General features: G+C 32.4%; 3 protein-coding genes across 3 annotated transcripts in view; 2 read left to right on the top strand and 1 right to left on the bottom strand.

Annotated features, from left to right (window-relative positions):
• The window catches only part of LOC123693399 (angiotensin-converting enzyme), a 102646-nt gene that overhangs the window by 58134 nt on the left and 23931 nt on the right, over positions 1-20581 (bottom strand). The window contains exon 9 of the mRNA XM_045638477.1: positions 19930-20028. Coding sequence (XP_045494433.1) covers positions 19930-20028 — 99 coding nt within the window. The remainder of the gene's footprint in view (positions 1-19929; positions 20029-20581) is intronic.
• Positions 788-2611, top strand: LOC123693403 (skin secretory protein xP2-like). The gene is made up of 2 exons (XM_045638480.1): positions 788-886; positions 1190-2611. Exons 1-2 carry the CDS (start codon positions 875-877, stop codon positions 2279-2281), a joined length of 1104 nt encoding a protein of 367 aa, XP_045494436.1. The 5' UTR covers positions 788-874; the 3' UTR covers positions 2282-2611.
• LOC123693401 (pollen-specific leucine-rich repeat extensin-like protein 4) lies at positions 17461-19077 on the top strand. The gene is made up of 2 exons (XM_045638479.1): positions 17461-17529; positions 17682-19077. The coding sequence occupies exons 1-2, from the start codon at positions 17518-17520 to the stop codon at positions 18915-18917; spliced, it is 1248 nt and encodes a 415-aa protein (XP_045494435.1). The 5' UTR covers positions 17461-17517; the 3' UTR covers positions 18918-19077.

The following is a 20581-nucleotide window of genomic DNA, read 5'->3' as shown; positions in this document are numbered from 1 at the left end:
ATAAATCCTTAAGCATATTGCATGTATTTAAATGATAAATTGAAGATATAGCACGGATTTCCAATTTAATTGGGTTCTTTATATTTTGATTATAGTTCATTAATCATTGTAATTTGATCATAATCGTGTATTAGAACGTTATAGTATGTTTAATTAAATTACATTATTAGGCTGGAGAATCATCTAGACTGTATGTTCTTTACTAATATCGGAAGACCTTAACTTCTTATTTATAAATATTAATCAGGGTCTACATTGTATTTAATGACAAATTGTAAATGTATTTTATTAGATATCGTAAAATAACGTATAATCCAACTTTATGCTATAATTTTTCATAAGTTATTGTCGTTTTATTGGACAACGAATTAAATTGTTCTTAGGTTTAATAGTGATAGGTTTTAAAGAACAGTAATTTTATAAAATATAAACAAAACATTCAAGTACCTATGCATCTTTGAGTATTAAGAAACGTACAACTATGCATTTCGTTGTGATGTAGAGGTCAATAACGTTTATATAATCTAATTTATGCATAAATGTCAAAATTTGATTATAATGTAACTTTAATTGAATGTCACGAAATAGTTAATGAGTATAGACATTATCAGATATTACTAAGCTTCAGGAACTGTCCGCATTATCTCGAATATAACCGGTCCGAATCTCCGCAACGCCAATATGGAGTATTTTGGCTTTGCGCTTTACGATACCCCTCGAAAGCGAAAGTGTAACGTAGTCCTACAGAGCTGTGTCTTTTTTTCTTCGCTCCGCCGCTCATGCCGCTCATATATATATCGAAGCTGAGACCCAACATGCATCATTCGCATTCAGGACCTCAGTGCCTTCAGTGCAACCAACCAAACGCAGCATCATGAAGCTCATGGTGTGTGTCTAACATAAATTGTGCTTGTGCAAGTGTTTCATGTGATAGTGCAACCGATTTTCTGGATTTGCCCTTATTTCTCAAACTACATTGCTCAATACGGAAATAGTACTAGAGCACTATATTTGAATTCTAAGTAATGTGAAATAAAGAGTGAAGGTTTAACCTTCAATTAGAATCGAATAGAATTATATAAATAAAACCTTTTCTTAGCCAAAAATAACTAACTGGACCGTTTACCTTTTTTGTTAGCAATCTTCGACTTATTTTTATATGCATTCTAATGTGATCCTTTAATTACAGCTCGTGGCCGCCAGTCTGGTGGCTGTTCTGGCTTTCGCTCATGCCGAAGAAGCCAAGACAGCAGAAAAAGAAGTGGCAGTAACCGACAATAAGGCGGCAGCCGACGAAAAGAAACACGAAAAACGTGGTCTCATTGGTCTCGGATATGGACATGGAGGATTCGACGGTGGCTTCAGCAGTGGTTACGGCGGTGGTTACGGCGGCGGTTACGGCGGTAGCTACGGCGGTGGTTACGGAGGTAGCTTCGGCGGTGGCTTAGGCGGTTACGGTGGACACGAAGAAACCCACAAGACCATCACAGTTGTAAAGAACGTCCCAGTTCCTTACCCAGTGGAGAAACATATCCCATACCCCGTTGAGAAACACGTCCCCGTCCCCGTAAAGGTTCCCGTACCTCAACCCTACCCAGTGGTCAAACACGTCCCTTACACCGTTAAGGAGCTCGTCAAAGTACCAGTACATGTACCACAGCCTTACCCCGTTGAAAAGAAAGTCCCATACCCCGTACACGTGCCTGTCGACAGACCTGTTCCAGTTAAGGTGTACGTGCCCCATCCTTACCCAGTAGAAAAGGAAGTACCTTATCCCGTTAAAGTTCCAGTGCCAGCACCTTACCCAGTTGAAAAGAAGGTTCCATACCCAGTGAAGGTGCCAGTCCATGTACCAGCTCCTTACCCAGTCTACAAGGAAGTCGCTGTTCCCGTCAAGGTTCCCGTCGACAGGCCTTACCCCGTCCACATTCCCAAGCCTGTGCCTTACCCAGTTGAAAAGCCAGTGCCCTACCCCGTAGAAAAGCCCGTGCCTTACCCCGTCAAGGTACCCGTCGACCGCCCAGTGCCCGTCCACGTTGAAAAACCAGTGCCTTACCCCGTCAAAGTGCATGTGCCAGCGCCTTACCCCGTCGAAAAGCACATTCCCGTGCCGGTAGAGAAGCACGTGCCAGTGCCCGTCCATGTGCCCGTCGACAGGCCCTACCCAGTCCACATCGAGAAGCATGTTCCATACCACGTTGAGAAACCCGTACCTTACCCCGTTAAGGTGCCAGTTCTCGTCGGCCATGGTCACGAGTATGGTCATCATGGAAGCTATTAATGGCTGCAGGAAGGAGAGGCTCTATTGTGATATATAATATAAGATTAGCACAAAGTAATGGTTAAGCCAGTGAGTCAACTATCAGAGTGGATATTGGTACCCACTAGATCTCTGGATAATACTCTGAGGCTCAACTGTTTTGCACTGATACGAATTGCTTATATTATTTTTTGTTATTTTTATTATTTTTGTATGAAACCTGATCGGTTGTTGCGTTGTATAATTTCGAGTTGATGTACCTGTTACTTTAGAAACGACAAATTGTTTCCCTTTATAGAAAAAAAGTTACCATTATTTTAAGTAATAAAACTTGGCGATGCCAAAAATGAACGATATCTTTTATTGATTCCCCTATTGTTTTCTGGGTAATTACGTATAGTATGTTATTATTCGATCCGTGGGTTGTAAGTATTTGCGAAATACGACATAATACGGCCTAGATTAGTATCGCATCGCAAGCCACTCGGATCGCCGCTAGTTAAATGATGTCGAAACATTTGACAATAAACGCATATGCCGTTGTTTTGCGTAACTGATGTAAGTAAATCTTTGTAAACGACGGTTGTAATAACTCATAACAAAATTTATACGAAATATTTTTTTCTACCACATTCTTGCAGTACAGATGCCTATCATTAACATTTGAAGAACCTTCAAGTTGATTTTCTAATTATAACTATGGTATGCGAGTATTTCGTAGCGACTGACGGGTTCGTTTGCACAAGAAGTAATTTGCTAACAACACATATTAACTGTTTTCATAATACTGGTGACCATCATTACTTGTAACTTCTCAAACTAATCTGATTGCTGTATACGAAATATGATCGAACATTAATGCGCTCTTTGGTCTCGTAATGAAAGTTGTCAGTAACTTGTTTGGTATTAAATTTACCGCATCGGAGAGTGTCGATTGCTTACATTGTGATTATTTACAAGTGTTATAACATAATTATTTTAAAGTCATTAACGACGTTAATAATAACATGTAGATTATAAATCATTTTTCAATATTTAGAAATGTTATCTTAGCATTCTTATTTTGTAGATAGAAATTGGAATATATTTTCAATGTCTTTAAGGCTTTATGTAAAGAATATACACCTTATAAAATTTGATTCTTATGGGTTTCGATATTAATAGACGATGATTTAAAGGGCACCATCCTTTTTTTAGATTAATTAAAAATATATGTGCTTTAGAAGATAATTAAAATTGTTCATGGTTTCCATTTCATCTCAACTTGTAATTCTTGACAGAGATATAAAAAGCCTAATAAAATTCTCATAATATTTTAAGGTTCTCTTTCTTTTTCCTTTTGTGGTATGAAACCCTAAAAAGCGCCAAAAATAAAAATTATATTTGCTTAAAATAAAAATGTTTGTATTCGTATATAAGAGAACAACCTATATTTTAAAAATATAACATTAAAAATCAAAAAGCAATTTCGATGTTAACATAAAAACACACGATTGTGAAATTTAAAACTATAAATCCTATATTGAACCCGGCAGTCGCAATAGATACGTGTGATGTGTTTAAAGTGATACTTCATAGAGACTTATTATGGGTAATACCATTTGCTCTCATTGCATTCTAAATTGTGTCTATTACATGTTAAAAACAAACAGGAAATCGTCAAAGTGTATTAGTTTCTTAATATCGTGAATATTAATTGAAATGGAATAAAGGCTTTAGGCTTTCATGGCCTATTTACATAATGTTGTCAATTGCGAATTGTAGAATATGTATATACTACAGTTCATATTATTTCAGTATATTTTTTTGGCTGGTAGAGATTACTGAGCAGTAATAAGGCCGCCCATTGTGCTTTATTTTACTCTATCATAATGTTTCTTTTATCTATTTTGTTTTCATACAATAAAGTGTCAATAAATATATTACTCATTATTATAATAATTATTATGTTGAAAAATGTAGAAAATTCAACAATTTTCCACAAAAGTGGGGAAATCATCTTAATCACCAAACTCACTATTTACATTGAATCTGTTGATATTTAACTAAAATTTTAATAATGTCACTTTGACCTGGTTATTTAAAACTGCAAGTCACTGTTTACCGTTTCATTTGGCATACAAGTTATGTGCCTAGGCTTTGCGCACGATAGGCGTGATATATCTTTTTAAATTATTTTTTTTTGTAAAGATATGTGATGTTATAAATTATTTGTCAGTGTTTTTATTATACTAAGGACTTTGTTATGTTATTTGAGAGAAGTTTATTATATTAAAATAAACGAATGGTTTGAAAATTTAATTGAATTAAAAACGATCTGTACTCATAGTTATACACATGCGTTTTACTACTAAATAATATGTAATGAGGTAACCTTAATCCAATAAAAATGTTGTATATCAACAATATTTATATATTATAAATAATAATATCATTACATAAAAGTCACAACCCTGTATTTGAAGCCTGAAGCGAAATTCTAGACTGATCATTATGCAAATTGAAACCTTATATAAATCAGTATTATGATATTGTCTTTGGACTTGCTCTGAAATTATTATAAAATTGTGCTTTCTTACAAAATTGATTAATATTACCCATGCTAAGTGCTAACTACGGTAACGTTTTACGTAATTTGCGATATTTCTCGTAAAGAATTACGTCATTGGGTAATATCAGAGTATAATTAATATATTGTATTATTGAACATCGGATAACCATAAGAAATAATACGTAATTGACACGAAACCATATTATTTTGTTGAAGTGAAACTTATTTATTGGGATTGGAAAAAAATTTAGTGTAACATTTTTTCGTTACGCGTGACATTTTTCCGTTACGCGCCATCTTTTTCTTATCCCTACCACGCGTGATTTTACGAATTTCTGTAAAGTTGCATACCTAAAGTAAATTATTTTTTGCAAATAAGGTCATAAAGAAGTTTCACTTCTTACGTGTGTACACTAGTATCTACACGCACACATTTTTTTTATTCCCTTTTCTATAAGAAAGAGATAAAATGACAGCAAGACAATGCAATTTATATAACAATATTATTCTGGAGCCAGCGAATTCAATCCGCTTTCAAGTACAAACTTACTACTTACTTCTACTACGTACCTACTACGTACTTTAAGTTAAAAGCTTAATGGGTTTTATGTCATAATAAGTTTCTTCTAAGTACATTTAGAATGTTTATATTATTTTGTATACAAAGTTTCTTATGTCTACAAAACTACGTAAATGAACTAAAAATGTTATTTTTATTTTTTTATTATAAAGCTTTCTTTATAAAATATAAAAAATGTATTTCTTCCATTGTAAGATTCAAAAATATTATATATTTTCAGAACATATTAATTAGAGCATCACAAAAATAGTATTTAATCCTGAATTATTATTAATAACAGGGTTAAGATGACGTCACAAGGTTTATAACAAGTCAACGGCTTACTGCTGAAGGTCACCTATTGTTCACAGTAGCGGCCTATCTCTACATACAATGGACCATTTCACAACCTCTTCGAATGTAGAATGTTTATTATTGTTAGCAAATCAATCATAATCTATGAAATTTAATCGGACTTTATATATGGGAATAAATTATTTTATATAATAAAAAAGATTTTCCGAATATTTATGAAAAAGCTTCTTTCATAGAGTAATGAAATCTATATAAAACTGAAGAGTTTGTTTGTTTGAACGCTGTAATCTTAGATCCGATTTGAAAAATTATTTCTGTGTTAGATTGTACATTCATCGAGGAAGGCTCTATGCTATATATCATCACGCTAAGACCAACAGGAGCGGAGCCACGCGGGTGAAACCGTGGAGCGCAGCTAGTCTATAATATCTATAATCTATGGAAATGACAGAAGCTTTTTTATTTACCATGTATTAACTATAATCAAAAAGCGTCTGATATTTTTATGCCTATCAGTCCAGAACTGTCTGTTCAAATATCTTCTTTCACTATTTTGTAACAATCTCTCATATACATTGTGTTTCGGTAACCGCATAGGTACATCATTTTATAATATCTAGCCACCAGTCTGTATCGTAGATAATAGATCGTCTGATTACATAGGAACACATTAAACAATATTTTCCCGCGCTAACTAGGAACCGATTTAGTTATGCCACATTCACGTAAAAAGTTATAAGCTTTTCTCGTAACAATGACATGTAACTTATATGTGTTATCATTATTTTATCTTATTTATAAGAACAAATAGTTGAACTAAAAATAACGTCTATTCTCTAGTTAAGTTTGTCATAGACGTGGGTATAGTTTTGGTATAGATGTTTAATTGGGAACTTTTAAAGACAAGTCATTTAGTTTTACGAAATGGAATAGAAGAGTGAGTTAATAAAAAAGTAAAAAATAATGTTTATAAGCGAAATAATCTGAAAAATTGATTATAAATGAAAGCATCGGGCTACATGTTTTATCTAATGTTAAAGTTTGGTTAAAGTTGATATTATATTTAAGTGTCAAATCTCTTACCAAATTGAGATATATGAATACGAACATTAGCTAATTGTAAACCAATATGTTGGGCAATAATGTGGTTATCTAGTACTGGTATCGGATATACATTAGACTGGTCAATAAGTCACAAAATCCCTTGTTTTAATACGTGTTTCTAAATTCAGTATCCGGCTTCACTTACATTGTATCCGTGTGAATAGTAGTTGATATAATAATATGTATTTCCTTACTATTCACCTTTGTCCAAATTTCATGAAGATATATGATTAATCATTCCATGAACAACTTTGTTTTGAATTTGAACTAGTAACAATCCATACTAATATTATAAGTGCGAAAGTAGCTCTGTCTGTCTGTCTGTTACTCAATCACACCTTAACTACTGAACCAATTTGCATGAAATTTGGTATAGAGATATTTTGATACCCGAGAAAGGACATAAGCTACTTTTTACCCCGGGAAATTGGATAGGTTTTATCCCGGAAATCCCACGGAACGGGAACTTAGGGGTTTTTCTTTGACTGCGCGGGCGAAGCTGCAGGTGGAAAGCTAGTTACATATAAGCTTCCTAAATACAAAATATTGGATATTATAATGATTAATTATAAATAATTATGACAAAATGGATATATTAGTAATGAAAAATTGAGAAAGGCGATACGCAATGTAGAGCAATCCTGTCTTTTCCTATATAACTATGATACAAACGAATTACTTTATATCAAAACAAACATAATATTAAACATTGATGTTCACAGACTGAAATAAAAATATAATAAAAAACAAGCATTTAAATATTTTGTAATTGTAATATTAAGTACGTATTGTTGATGTCACTGGAACAAATAAGCTGACTCGACCTAAAAACTTGTGGCAAACACATTAACATCTTCTTTGTCATATACATGTCTTAGAAAATATGTATTATGGGATACAGGATTTTTTTTACATAACAGATTTGTCCTAAGTCTGGATGTACGCTACAGTTTAATAAACCTTGTAACCCTTATCTAATTCTTCTACCGATTATTAAAAAAACTTTAATCGTGTAAGACGTAAGTTGACGATCAAATTATAAACCTATATCTTTGTTTCCTCTTTGAAAAGAACTGAAGTGATGACGTTATTTTTAAGGTTTTGTGTACAATATTATGCGTAAAAATTATGTAAATTTTAAGTAATAAAAAGCGAACATAAACACTGCCCAGTCAGGTTTACTTTCGATATCATTTACTCTCGATCTTATTTGTATCTTGTGATTCATACAATCAAGTAGGTTACCGGTTTGTACATAGCGGAATGCATTTCCCACGACTAAACAGCTACATTACTTCTATATCTAGGAACTATTACGCTGTCAACAATCAATTGAGATAAATTTCAAAATCAGTATTCGTTTTATCTTAATGTTTTTTTATGTGTTATTATATCCCATAGACATTCTGGTTAATATCATTGAATTTACTTACAATAAAGGTTCTTAATGGTTCCGTTCTAGATTCCACAGGATTAATCAATATTTGCAACTAGGCATTTGAAGCTTTTATAAAACTAAAGTTTTAAAATTTATGTTTATAGTAAAACACATACCGAAACAAGAAATAGGTACTTACAGTCCATACGAGTATATTGACTTGAGTTCATAATTATAAATTAATGTCACATTAATTGATAATTATTTTTTTAAATATTGACAGTTGAATTCATTATTCAAATGGCTTTCAATAAGCAATTTACTAGAGCCATCTACTGGTATTGCGTGGAATTATTACACATACGTAAAACTAAATGTGTAAAGAAATGAAAGGTTTCATGTATACGACGAAAAGAGGCTCTACCGCTACAAGTTCCGAGAATTGCCGCTACGTGTGTGTGGCAGCACCTGTAGTAATAAGAGCTTTTACATACTTACTGATTCCTCGGGATAGCTTACCTGAAAAAATAAAAAGATCATAAAATACATATTTTGTTAGTGTCTGTTATACGGAAACAAATATTGTACTTTTATATATTTTTTACAATAATAGATTGTGGATGGAGTCCTAATATATAAAGTAAATAATAAAATTGTTCTCTTTTCCTTTCTTTTATAAAAATTACAAAAAGTAAAAACGTATGTATGTCGCTATTACACGAAAGAAAAAAAGAGTTTTTATTATATAAATGACACAATATTACGAGCAGTTCACAATTTCAATTAAATTTAATTAACAACGTAATAGTTGTGCCGTTTCATTTATGTACAGCAGACAATTTGCTAATTTTAAGTATAACAAAGACTATCATAGTAATTAATGCTTTTATGTGTAGGTACATTTTTGAATTGTAACTCTGTTACAATAATGTTAAAATATATGTTAAGAAGCTTAAAGATAAACAAAACTCTTAGTTTATTTGACCATTTTTGAAGTGAGTCTTGTCTGTAGAAGCGGTAAGAGTTAAATTTCAAGGTCGCTTCATGACAATACCGTCACGACATGGAGTAAGGTGACGATTTTGATATCTTTGAATCTTGCCAAAGAAGTTTTATTTCTGACAAGTGAGCTCGGTACACTCTTTTTTATGTTTATAATGAGAGCTAGCGCGCAAGAGCAACTTTTGTCTCCGCAACTATTTTGTCCCTGCCATCAACTCTATGGGCTAGTATGAAAGTGCGCGCACGTAGCGACACAACTCCCCATAGAGTTGATGGGAGAGACAAAATAGTTGCGGAGACAAAAGATACTCTTGCGCGCTAGCTCTTATAGATCTAAAATGTATTATTTGAATATTTCTTCCATGTACCCAGTGAACGATTTAAATACGTAATTATTACCAGTAATTACGAAACAATGAGGCCGTTCCATAATGTAGCTCTTTTAATCATTCACTGTTCAGTCTAATTGTTTATGTTATTAATAGGATCAGTTTTTTTCATAATTTTGATACGTATTTTACATTGAATAATTACTTAGTGCACGAACACATCCGCTTGCAATCAGTTACGTGAATCATTTGATTGATCTTCTCATATGTAATGCTAAATATCGATAATATATTTTTAAGAAACAATTCATTTTGCAAGTAGTATTTTTTATTTATATAACTTTACTTTGGAATCAAATGAAAAGATGTGACAGTTAAGTGACTGTATAATATAAGTACATTATGTCGTATGAAAATTGTATAAGAGAAGATTTTAGCCATAGGTCCTAAGCAACACCTGTGTCCTCATACTTATTAGATAACTAGCTTTCCGCCGGCGGCTTCGCCCGCGCAGTCAAAGAAAAACCCGCACAGTTCCCGTTCCCGTGGGATTTCCGTGATAAAACCTATCCTATGTCCCGCGGTAAAAAGTAGCCTATTTCAAACTATTATAGTCAATGTAATTCTTATTGAAACGTAACACCTATAGGAGTAAGAATTTTATTAAATAGTTACGTAGAAGGGTATAAATGTAACACCAAACTTATAAATATCAGCTAGACGATAGTGAGACGCGATTTCCTGGATTACGAGAGTCGAGAGCGCTGATAAATCATACAGTTGGTATCATTTACTAATGTGCTGTAATCTAGAGGATATTTTGAAACAATAGAATTGAGTTTCTCTAATTGACCGATATGAAAAATTTGTAACACATAGAACGAGTATATAAATATCTCTCAGCAGAAGGTTATGTTTGTTTGAACGCGCTAATCTCAGAAACTGCTGGGTCGAATTGATAAATTCTTTCTGTATTGAATAGTTCATTTATCGAGGAAGAATATAGGCTCTGAAGCATCATGCTTAGATAATTAGGAGCGGAGCAGCAAACAACTGTCTCTCAAACAATCTTTTAGTCAACCGTTTTGTCATATTGAAACTAAAAAATATGATTGATTACACACACATCAATCAAGTTTGGTAAAATACTATAAGCATACGGTAAAATATCGTATTAAAGTACATTTTAATAATGAAGGAAGCTGTGGTGAGTAATTATGCATTTAGCAGTCGTTGATATATGGCTGTTAATATTTTACACCAAGGCGGAAAAAAACATGGGAAGTGCAGCGAAACGTAAAGAATTTAAGTTTACCCTTATACATTTCAGTTAAACAAGAGAATATTTATTTAACTTTAATAACTTGAATTATAACTTGACTTAAATAAAAAGTAAGCAGTCATTTAATTGCTGATAAAAGTGAAAACTTATAACTTAGAAATTTATCACGTATTTAAAAATGCAATTTCATTGCATTAACATATTGGTGACGATATTATTGTCAGATTTTACCCGTACCAAAAAGTATTCAACGCGGCTAAAGAACGTTTTACTACGTGGCATACCTATAGTTTTTTTCTACTTAACATACAGTATAATATAGTACCTATATACCAAACGTGTTTATCTAATATATAAAAATCAATGCCACTTTTCGTTGTAATTCCATAACTCGAGAACGGCTGAACCGATTTCGATAATTCTTTTTTTATTATATTCCTTGAAGTACGAGGATGGTTCTTATGTAGAGAAAACGTTAATATGTACCACGGGCGAAGCCGGGGCGGACCGCTAGTTCTATCTATAAACCTATCCAACTACCAAATTTTAAAACCAGTCCAAAATGCAAGTTAAATAAATGCATCCCCTCCCCTTTTTCGAGGAAATATAGTTGATAATTTTAATGAAATATATGCAAAAACACATTTAACTTTTAATTTTACAGATTTCCAATGACAAGAGTGAAATTTCTTTCACAATATATTTACAAATACAATCTTATTTGGACAGCCTACAATTTAATGTAGGTACGTTATATCTGCTATTATTATAATTCAGGTTATAACAGTAGTCTACATAGTTAGTTCAGCACAATTAAATTTAACGGAAGACGGCGCGTAAGGCTCGATCTTGCAGTTCGATAAATTACATAATTACTATTACCATAACATTTAAAGTAACACAATACATTAATGGATACTTTTCAACACAAAATAGGAGTGGATCACTTACATAGTATAAAACAAAGTCGCTTTCTCTGTCCCTATATCCCTTTGTATGCTTAAATCTTTAAAACTACCCAACGGATTTTGATGCGGTTTTTTTAATAGATAGAGTGATTCAAAAGGAAGGTTTTAGTATATAATTTATTAGGTTTTAGACAAAATGGGCGAAGCCGCGGGCGGTAAGCTAGTTAATAGATAAAACTTCTGACATTGATGGTTTAAACCAATTTGCTACTATTTTGATGCAATTATCTTCGGAACTATGTTATAAGTAACAATATTGTACTTATTTAAGAGTAGAAATTGAATTGATCGACGACAATTGGATTTCAGAGTAATGTAATAAAATGTAGGAAGTGATGAATGATGGAAAATAATTTACTATAATTCTAACATTAGTTTGCAATTATACTGAAAAATTACCCGAAAAGTTCTAAATTTAAGAAGATCTATTTTTTTAAAGAAGACTGCCTGTTGTGAATATACACGTGTAAGTGAAAAATATAGATATCTCTTATTTTCACATAATATGTTTCTTGTGTTAATTAAAGTATGAAAAGTTTTTATAACCCTTTTCCCAGACATAGTTGAAAATTTGACACATTCAATAAAATATTTGGTAAAATATCATAACAACAGTGAAGTAGATTTATCTATGAAATGTGTATTAGATAAGAGAAAGCATATTTTAGATAAATCCAGTCCCTAGTATCGTATCAATTGACAGTACCCCGTAATTGTATTTGTGATCTCGATAATATTGAAGGAAAATTTATGAAACAATTTATTTACCTCACTATCTAATTTAAATATATTGAAATTGTTAGTTTATAGATAATATTTGACTAAGATATGATTTTTAAACCTAAAAAAAACGATTAAGAACTTCAAGGAATGGAAATCTTTGACTTTATGTAAGTAATTTGATATTAATTATAATTTAAAAAAATATTTTAAATTTACAGAGGTCTATTCTATTTATAAATTAAAGAATAAAATATTGTGAATAAGTGGTTTGAATCGAGCATTATGAATAAAATTTTATATGTAAATTAAAAATTAATATTTTATACGAAACACAAGGGCAAGGAAAGCGTTTGATCGAGGTTAATATTTTAACATTGAGCAATATACTAATTGTTTCTGTTAATATATTAGAAACGTATTGTACTAGTTGGCAATATACAAATACAATATACTTTTATTACAGCCTATAAAGTTAATATCTGGACTACAGTCTCTGTTTGGAAATAATCTATAAAAGCTTTAGCAATAGCTACATGAGTAGGTGAATATTTTCTATGAAACGTTTGAGCGTTGTAGAGACAATTTGGCAAATGACTATGGTGCTTTTCTTAATTTGTAATCTGTTTATAACGTAGTCAGTAGTGAAGCAACTTTGTATCTTATACTTTTTTTTAATATAATGTAGTCTTCTAACCAGATTTTAAAATATTTGGTTTAGTTACTTTTTTTTTGCTAAAATTTTCAATATTATACGAGCATACTGTAGCAAAGATATTTGTTTCTTTTGAATAATTTTCGCCATCTTTTATCTATGTAAATATTTTTAGAAAATAACATTAATATGTATTGAGACTTTATTAATCCACAAGTTTAATACTTCCTCAAATCAACAGATACTAGCTTGATCTAAATTTATTTAATTACTTAAAAATAAACTGAAATCTGTGAATGTAACATTTTATTGGACACAGAAGAAAAATGTAAATAATACTAAAAATGTAAAGCTTCGTTGTTTGTTTGTTCGAACCTCCCAATCAGATTTGAAACATTATTTCACTGTTGTAGGTATAATAATATTATGTAGGTGATCCTTGTGTTATATAGGCTATATATTATCTACCACTAGCGAAACCGGGGCGGACGGCTAGTAGTACATAACAGAATATCGAAAAAATTAATACACAGAAGATACACGTCGTAAAGATTGTTATCTTGGCACATGCTTGGCACCGAGTTTGAGGAATTCCGTAGTTAACGTTACTTCATATAAAAATGTCGCGTGATTGTTTATAATATAATATTTAATATTATGCATAGAATGAAGATTTCATTATGATTTAAAACATATCTTCTATTTCACAGTTATATTTTGAAGCCGTTAAAGATATTTTCAGAATGTTGATGCATATTTTGTCTCTCATCTAAAAAATTCTGCTTATTATTTATTGGAAAATTATAGCATACGTATAATTTTTTTATTATTATGAATTTTTCAGTTGGATATGTTCGTATTCATTAACTTGAAGCTTAGAATGGTTTTTATCTTATTTACGAAAATAAAGAATACTTAATTAATTATGAAAGTGACTCATACGTATCATCAACTGAGTATAAATAATTTTACATGTTCCAATCAAATTGCGTGACAAAATCTAAATAATTTCTGAATGTTATTTTAGACCTTGATCATCGCATAATCAATGTGTATAATTAATTTATTTTGTTACGAAAGATAGTGTCTGTGTCATGGTGCATATTTATAACATTCTTAATAATTTCATTTGCTCTTGGTCAAGGAGATATGAATAGTTTGTAAACAGTTACAAAACGAATATAGTAAAGACGTAGATAAATTGCATAAAATATGATTAAATACAAGAATAGTTGATAAAAAGTAAAGAATCGTTTAGAGAAAGATACAAGGAATATTTTTTAACAAAACAATATAATCACATACCGCAAACGCACAATTCGCTGTTTCCCTGAATGCGGAATTACTTACATAACGTTTGCTTTTATTGTCAGCTTTAGTTTTCTTGCTCTCGAAAGAATTAGAGTAATTATTAAGACAATTGTAAACATGAATGACGATGTAAACTAACGCATGAAATGCCGTCACCTTTTTAAACGTAATCCATACAAAATACCTTTTTTTGAACGTAAAGTATCAAATATTAACTTATGATTTAATTGAAATGTAAACTACATTATAAAACATGGAAAATTGTTGGCAAACTATAAGTAATAAACGCGTTGATTGTAACATTCAATCAAGTTTATACAAGATGCATAATTATTTAAATTTGCTCGAAGTGAAATTCATACTGCCTGGAGCATTGATAAGATGTTTTACTGCTTCTATGTAAATGCTTCCTTTTGTTACAGCAATCATACGAATATTTACTACTAGATTTCCGCCCACGGCTTCAAAACCTGCATAGTCCCTGTTCCTGTGGGATTTCCGAGATAAAAAGTAACCTATGTCTTATTCTGGGTTTTCAGCTACCTACATACCAAATTTCATTGTAATCGGTTGAGTACCTAGTATTTGCGTGAAGGATAACAAACATCCATCCATCCTCACAAACTTTTGCATTTATAATACACTAGCTATCCGCCCGCGGCTTCGCCCGCGTTTTCAAAGAAAAACCCGCATAGTTCCCGTTCCCGTGGGATTTCAGGGATAAAACCTAGCCTATGTTACTCGTGGATAATGTAGCTTTCGAATGGTGAAAGAATTTTTCAAATCTGCCAAGTAGTTTCGGAGCCTATTCAATTCATACAAACAAACAAACAAAAAATCAAACCTTTCCTCTTTATAATATTTGTATAGATGTATAGATATTAGTAGGATTTAGTAATTTGGATATAAGTTGTAACTATTATATTTCAACGTTTATGTTTTATTATCAAATTGTAAGTGAAGACAATAAAGAATATCACAGCTTCAGTATGATAATTTCGCTCTACATTCAAAAATGTTTTGTTGATAAGAATCAAATGTAGCAAAGGCATCGTTACTTTTTAATTAAAATTAAATGTTCAAGTATCAAAATACGTTTACGATATTGTATATTACTGTATATTACTTTGTGGTCAGTTTATTTTAGTATGTCATTGACTTCATTAAACCTGAAATTAGATCAAATTAAATATGAGATGTGCATTGTATAATATAATGTTCTGTAATCGTTAACTATTGCATTCGCGATGTGTAAATCGTATCTGACTATTACGATTATCTAACAAATTATGTTTGATTGAAGTAATGAACTGATTGCTGTTTAATTTATGAAGTGTTGATGTACAAATAAAATTATATAGCACTCAAATACTTAGCTCAAATACAAGCCTAAAATGGAACATTATAGCTAAAACTGAGTTTTTTTGATTTCTCAACTTTTTTATCACATGTTTGGAATTTCATCCATTCATTTCGTCCCAGGTACAGACAACTAGCAGCTGTGCCCCGCGGTTTTACTTGCATTGCTCCGCTCCTGTTGGTTTTTGCATGATGATACAGCCTACAGCCTTCCTCAATAAATGGGCTATCTAACACCGAAATAATTTTTCAAATCGTACCAGTAATTCCTGAGATTAGCGCGTTCAAACAAACAAACTTCAGCTTTATAATATTAAAAGTATAGCTTCGCTGAGCTGAACTGAGCTTTTTTCGTGCCTTTTTTATCACATGTATGGACAATAATAATTACAAAACAATAATAAAGATAATACGCAAATGTACAAATGTATAAAAGAGATTAACTTTAATTGACCGCATATCGTTATATTGCTCTTGCAAAAAATTCATACACATTTTTTGTTGTTATATAATATAATATTAAGTTATGTATATAGTTATAAAAATGAGGCAAATATAATTTTATAATACCTTATCCACAGTCGTTTGTAAGAAGATTATTACTAAGGAAAAGGCTTGTTAAATTTGGATTATTAATCTATCTACTTTAAAATTATAATGCTAAAAAGTTTGTTCGTTGTTTGCTTCAAAAAATATTTCACTGTTAAAATATAGTCTATTTATTGAGGAAGGCTATAATAGGCGCTATCATCACGCTAAATATGGCATCACGCTAAAACCAACAGGAGTAGCCAGTTAAATATAAAATTTGTCTAACTAAATCAATAATTTCATATTTTACTACAACAGCTTAGAAAACATGATTGTAATGCTACAATTATTTGTTTTACTGCTCTATAGTTGCTCTTATCTACCATGTACCTATTGAATAATGGTTATTATAATTATTCCTTTAATATTTCTTGATTTCAAGTCAAATCTTAATCAGCGTATCAGTTATAGTATGTTAGTTCATTTCTATTATGTAAATATTATAACAATGTGTATTACATAAAAGTTTATTGTTTTTTTATAATTGTGGCAAATTAAAATTTACATAGTACAAAATAAGGAGAAAATGTAAGTTTCTAAAGTATGTATAACATAGTATTGTTTGTTTATAATAATAAATCCCGATACTATATTTAAAGTTAAATTAAAAAAAAACACACTTAGCTTTTAAACGCAATTAGTTTGATGAATCATTGGGATAACAGAATTGAAAACTTTTAAAATTATCTTTTGATCTTACTTCTATTGTTATAATCGTACTAAGGTATATTTAAGTTATAAATTATTGAATGAATGAAAAATCAGATCATCAGATAACAACTTTATTTGTTGTGTTATAATATTAAACTGTAATAGTTGTTTATATTATTATATCTAGGAATTAATATTTTGATAAAAAACCTAGATCATAATATAATATGTTCATATAATTATATGTAATTTTTGATGAAAAATGTAAAATAAACTGTTAGGTATATTTATATTAAAAAATAGACTCATCCAAATAAAAAAAACGTCACACGCACACATAGACGCGTTGTTTGAGTATGTGTACGAGCGAAAGTGTTTACTTCATTGATCTACGAAATAACTTGCACTCGGTATAAAACCAAGAACAGAGAACCTCACAGCACACTCCTGTGCAGCCTTCGCTGATAGCAAGCAAAGCGACAATGAGGCTACTGGTTGGTTAAATTTAATTAATATAAATCATAACTAGAAAAATATCACAGAAATTAATAAAACAAAAATACAAACAACAATCTCGTATGCTTGTGATTTAACATTCATTCTGGATATATAATAATACAGTTAATATTATTCCTTAATTTTTCAGAGGTCTACCTTCATCTTGGCCGTGGCTATTAGCCTGGCCACGGCAGAGGAAAAGGCGGAGAAGGATTCAAAGGCTGAACCGACCAAGATTGAAGATAACAAAAAACAAGATAAAAGAGGATTATCTGATTTCTACGGCGACCACGGATATGGCGGTGGTTACGGAAGCTACGGAAGCTACGGTGGCCATGGAAGCTTCGGAGGCGACTTCGGTGGCTTCGAAGGAGGTGTGGGACACATCGGCCATGAGGAACACGAGAAGACAATCACAGTTGTCAAGAATGTGGCCGTGCCTTACCCGGTCGAGAAACACATTCCAGTGCCAGTAGAGAAACACGTCCCCTACCCGGTGAAAGTGCCAGTGCCTCACCCGTACCCAGTCTACAAGACCGTTCACTACCCGGTGAAGGAGACCATCAAAGTACCTGAATACATTCCCAAGCCATACCCCGTGGAGAAGGAAGTGCCCGTACCCGTAAAGGTGCACGTTGACAGACCCGTCCCCGTTAAAGTCTACGAGCACGTTCCGTACCCAGTGGAGAAACACGTACCTGTACCCGTTCACGTGCACGTGCCTCACCCATACCCCGTAGAGAAAACCGTACACTTCCCAGTGAAGGTGCCAGTCAAAGTTCACGTGCCTTACCCAGTTGAGAAGACCATCCACTACCCAGTCAAAGTGCCTTACGATCGCCCAGTGCCCGTCCATGTAGAGAAGCCCGTACCCGTGCCAGTTGAGAAGCCAGTACCTTACCCCGTAGAAAAACCAGTGCCCTACCCAGTGAAAGTACACGTTGACAACCCAGTGCCAGTCCACGTTGAAAAGCCAGTGCCCTACCCCGTGAAGGTTCATGTTCCAGCGCCATACCCTGTAGAAAAAGTTGTTCCCTACCCAGTAGAGAAGAAAGTGCCCATTCCAGTACATGTGCCCGTTGACAGGCCAGTGCCTGTTCATATTGAGAAGCACGTGCCATACCCCGTTGAGAAACATGTTCCTTATCCAGTAAAGATCCCAGTACCGATTGTGCACCACGAGGAGCACCATGACGGTGGTTACGGAGGTGGCAATGACGGCGGATATGGAGGTGGCCACGAGGGTGGTTATGGCGGTAGCATCCACGAGGGAGGTTTCAGCGGTGGGCTTCAAGAGGGAGGTTATGGTGGCCATGAAGGAGGCTTCGAGAGCCACGAAGGCCAGCTGGGAAGTTACGAGGGTGGTCACGAGTACCATCATTAAATAGTCTGATCTCTTCTTTGTTTTTAGCTTTAAATGTTGTTTTGTGTTTAGTTGTCGACTAAGTATTTTATTTCTTATTTTTACTTTACGACGTGAATGTATTGTAAATAAACCGAAAGTATTAAATGAGATGTTACATAAATAAATTTATAATGTTTAATCATTGTCGTTTTAATAATCTTCATGCAATTAAAATCTAATTCAAAACCAATATCTTGATCTACGATATCCAAAATATGTAAAGTTTGGAGTCAGACAAAATATTCAAAATAAATGTTAGCCAACTAATCTTTCATGCATAGTAAAAACTGTAGACATGTTTATGTATTAAGTGATTCAACACTGTCATAAAAAAGATTTAATGATATCATTTCCTATTTGAAATGTAGCTATTAATATCTTTACTATTAACTTTACAAATTGTATATTATGGAATTCAAGAAGTTGGCAATTCGAGAAATTTCTTTCCAATAGCACGTCTTAATTTCACCTAGTTTGAATCAGCTATTTCAATATTAATAGTAGACCGTTGTTAACGGACAATTATTCATTGCGAAGTCATTTTGAAACTCGCGCACTAGATAGGTAAAGTTATGTAAAAGTTTACGTAACATGTATAAAGCTGTGTTAATCCACATAAGAGTTACTTAGAAAAATACAACTGCGTGACAGCCAAAGAGGTATTGCCAACACAGCCTCTGTTTCTTATTGTAGAATTTATTGAACGGGAAGCAAAAGTAACACATTTTTACCGACCACTAATTTATCTTGTAATCAGAGTATTGGCAAACCTTATTTATAGTTTAATGTCATTGTTCTATAAAAGCTTCAGTGATGTCTAATCAAATAATTCAAAATCCTGATTCATAGTTCATTGGCTTAAGGTCAGTTACGTATATGACATACTAAATTTACTCACAAGGAAGTTAATGTTATAACGTGGTTACAACCGCGGATATATTTACGATTAGCGACAGGTTTCTGAAGCTATTAGGATGTCGTTTAGCCTTACCTTATATACGGAATGTTGGCTGGGATGTGGTATTTGGACCCGGGATCGAAGTCCAATTCTGAACGAAGCACCGGCGGCTTCACTCCTTGGTATTGTTCCCTAAAATACAAATAGTTATTACGCACATGTATTACTTTTTATTTCTGTAACTTTTGCAACTTTAATTAAGAACAACAGAGTACTACGTTGCTTAAGCCTATGATGCATTGCAGCACATTGCAAGCGAATATTTCATAGGTCGCTAATGCTTTTTTAAAAGTTTTATTTTGAGCTTTTACAATATATTCCTGTATGCAATATGCCTTTGAAATAAAACAATAAAATTATAGACAATAGGTAATATCTAATAATAATATTGCGTAGTACACGTGACCAATCTCTTTAATATGTCTATCGTGATCCGTGACTTTTGCTTTCATTTTAGAATCGAGAGCAATGCAGTTACTTGGAGTCAAGGTCGAATGGTAACATGATTACTGGAGACTATAACTAGATTAGGTAGAAAAGCTTCAAATGTTTATGGATACTATAATTGCAAGTTTCTATTGTGTATTCACATAGTGACATTTTATACTCATTTATTTATTCAATTCGTCATATTATCATAGTTTTACCATTTACCACTAATTTATTTGTGTATGTAATCAAGATT

The sequence above is a fragment of the Colias croceus genome, chromosome 7 (assembly GCF_905220415.1).
Source record: "Colias croceus chromosome 7, ilColCroc2.1".
In the NCBI taxonomy this organism is placed as follows: Eukaryota; Metazoa; Arthropoda; class Insecta; order Lepidoptera; family Pieridae; genus Colias; species Colias croceus.
Note: the sequence above shows the minus strand (reverse complement) of the source record. Positions and strands in the feature narration are given on the sequence as shown.